This window comes from Pinus tabuliformis, chromosome 9 (assembly GCF_031772625.1).
Source record: "Pinus tabuliformis cultivar Carrire ecotype Pingquan chromosome 9, CPIR1, whole genome shotgun sequence".
NCBI lineage: Eukaryota > Viridiplantae > Streptophyta > Pinopsida > Pinales > Pinaceae > Pinus > Pinus tabuliformis.
This window is the reverse complement of record NC_142307.1, coordinates 1,933,563,421-1,933,566,611: the sequence shown is the minus strand read 5'-3', so window position 1 is coordinate 1,933,566,611 and position 3,191 is coordinate 1,933,563,421. Positions and strand designations below refer to the sequence as shown.

Genomic DNA, 3,191 nt, shown 5'->3' with positions numbered 1-3,191 from the left:
TGGAATACGTATGCAATCAATACATTTGATTTTATTTAAGATACTATTTGAGGCCAAATTCTAGGTTGTAACAAACTCAGATAACTTTACATTTAATGATATACATGCATAATATAGAATATCGTAATCCATGGTGACCAGTCAACTACTCCCACTAATAATTGGCAAAGGAGTCACAACATAACTGAGGAGAAGACAACTGAAATTCCGAAACATATGTTATTTCAGTCGGTGTAGAATGAGTTCTAGACGCATTCATATAAAAAGAAATATGGCACCACGATACCAAAGAAAATACAAGGAAAAGGGGCTAGCTAAAGGTTAGCACTGAGAAACGAAGAATTTAAATATAGAAGTTAAATTCAGTGTATAAAAAATCACAATACTAATATTAAATTGAGGGATACATTTGTAATATGTTCAATAGAAGCCATATTACCCCAAACAACGTCGGTTCATTTTTCAGTGCCCATGTTTTGTGAATATTAGTTAAAAATGCTGTCAACCACAGGGGCTGAAATGTTCCAAGGCAGTTTCAGTTAGAATTTCAAACATATATTATCCAACTGGTTATGCTACAATTACTCTTCTGTCACATATATATATCCAAAAATGACCAGCCTGGAATTCTAAGATAGCAATGATCAAATTTCAATACATCATTGAAGTATTAAAACTCCTTCAAGTATTGGTGAAAAAAGCCTGAAACTATCTTTTCTTGAAACCATATTTCTTCCGCTCATAGAATAGATCGGTTTTTGCACTTCCAAGGTTCACAATTTTGGGACATCCATCCCTATCTTTCTCCTGCTGTGTGCATTCCTTGCAATAATATGCATCAGAAATGCCTAGACCACCACAAATCACACACCTGCCCTGGTAGGATCCATAGTTGCATTCATCACACACTCGAACAAGAGTACATGGCCGCACATAGGAATCACAGATCACACATTTACCATCACATTTCTCACAAAGGCGACCTATGGCAATTCCTGGCTGCTTTCGGCACATGATGAGATCAGGATGATGCTTAGCCATGGTTGACTGTAATAATTCTTGTACGAAAACTGCAAAAGAAAATTTATGTATAAGAGATCATCCTACGGTAAATACCACTGTATGAAACATTAGAGTATCTATAAATAGTTTAGATGAGAAGGTTAAATGGAAGACATGTAATCATACAACAAAAAGCACTGCAATGTCCACAAAACTCATCAAAACAATATATACCCACCGGTCTGACTTGCACAGCTAGAGGAATTACATCTATCAAGTTGCAAGGCACAGAATTCGAGTTCAATGAATTGCAACGTGTCGAATGGGGACGGCAATAAGAGAAAAGGCCCAAAGTACATATGAACACTTGGTCCAAACTTCGTTATCTTTATTTTCAAGTGTAGATCCATCGAAATTACTGGGACGGGTTGAACTTTAACAGTAGAAGCAGGGAAATAAGAACAACTGTAGTAGTCAGGGTACTTCTGAACTGTGGCTGTTTGCCGGAGATACATACAGTTTTGGGATGGGGATGTTTTGGGCTTTTAATGTTTTCTTCCTCATTGAATTTGTTAATCAGCAATAAGTCAGCTCATTATAAAGCAAGCAGTGAACATGTGAATATCCTGAATTAACATACCTATTCGCTTCTTTGAGGTTTATAGGGTTGTAATACCCTAAATCCCGCTCATTATAGTTTAATAGGAATTAATCAGAACTATTACCAAATAGGCATGCCTCTTGGTAATGGAGGTTCCATCAAATTGGAGTCGACACGGTTTGTTTCAAAGCCATCACAATAATATCAATCATAAACCAAGAATAGCATCCATGACATGCGCGAAGAGAACTCTAACATGTAAAAAAACTCAAAATTATTTTATTTAGGAGGGAAGATCCTAGAAGCTTATGACATAACTTTCGTAAACAAGCATATACCGGTCGGTCATTGTGGCTTTCGGGCATTCACCAAACAATAATGAAGGAAATGGAGTATGGGGTTTTATGTGCATGCAGCTTTAATGGAACTGGACAGGCTATATAGCGAAGTGAACCAGGTTTCCAACAGTGAATAACCGTCAATATATAGAAGACATTACAGAATCAACTCTCAATAATATCTCCAGATAATTAAACACAGAGGATCCATATAAAACACAATTGTGATGTTGGATCTCTTCATTTGCACTGTTCCAGAATAATAACCAAAATTGATAAATCAGCAAAGCCAAATCAAACCCAATACAACCAACCACGGGCTGTAGAGCAAAAGGCCTTTAAGCCCTAAAAAATTCAATTGATTTTCATCAAAGATAGAAACTAAACAAAATACAATGAAAATGAAACAGAGCTAACCAGGATCAACTAAGTAGATTAATTTGGGCCTTGATGAAATCCAACGCAATCACCATTAAATTTAAACTATTTTGCAGCAAATGAATGGAACCTACAGACATATCTTTGATGAACAGAAAAATACCTGGGAACCCACACTACCGGGCGTGCAGAAAAAAGTTTACAGCATAAAAATGACTCCCTGCGCCTTTCTGTTCTCACACTGAAGCCCTTTAAAGCAACACACTGCTCAAAAGAAAAGGAAAGGTTCACCTGCTACAACACGATGCTTGAATTCAGAACCCTCTAGAGACGTTGCTGCCACGCTTATATACATTGGTGCCTAAATGATCTGCCTAACTTAGTGTTATATATTTTTAACAAAAGGAGCAGCCGTACGGGAACAGGCTAGTTAAATAATATTTCCATGTATATATAAAAGTCGCACTTATCTAATTACTGTACAAGGGCGTAATCAAGTTTGAAATTAATTTATGGAGTTGCGATGAGTTGGGTTTAATATGGAAATCAGTTTTATATTTTTTATATATTGATATAATTTTTCCAAACAAACTATACACATCTCTTTAGGCAAGGAGAGCTTTATGTAATATTAATAAGAATTTTTAGTCCTTACACATCTTTTTAGGATCAAGTGAGTTTGATAAAATTTGTTGATAAATTTTTTTGAAGTTAATTATGTGTATTAATGGATAGTTTTTTAAAAGAATGGTGTGTTTTAGGTTGGAACATTCAATATTTTGAGTGAACATTCTACTCATCGTTATGGGCAAATAAAGTAGAATGAATGATATGGACAAATAAAGTCAAATGAAAGAGATTGGTCAAATAAG

The 3,191-nt window shown here is 35.4% G+C and overlaps 1 protein-coding gene across 1 annotated transcript; it reads right to left on the bottom strand.

Annotated features, from left to right (window-relative positions):
• Positions 1-368: 368 nt before the first annotated feature.
• Positions 369-2,679, bottom strand: LOC149156699 (PHD finger-like domain-containing protein 5A). The gene is made up of 2 exons (XM_089438409.1): positions 2,483-2,679; positions 369-1,070 (listed from the first exon to the last, which is right to left on the bottom strand). The coding sequence occupies exon 2, from the start codon at positions 1,039-1,041 to the stop codon at positions 709-711; it is 333 nt and encodes a 110-aa protein (XP_089294535.1). The 5' UTR covers positions 1,042-1,070; positions 2,483-2,679; the 3' UTR covers positions 369-708.
• Positions 2,680-3,191: the final 512 nt, after the last annotated feature.

What these genes read in the sequence shown, in the direction of transcription:
- LOC149156699 (XM_089438409.1), bottom strand. Translation starts at nt 1,041, where the DNA reads ATGGCTAAGCATCATCCTGATCTCATCATGTGCCGAAAGCAGCCAGGA.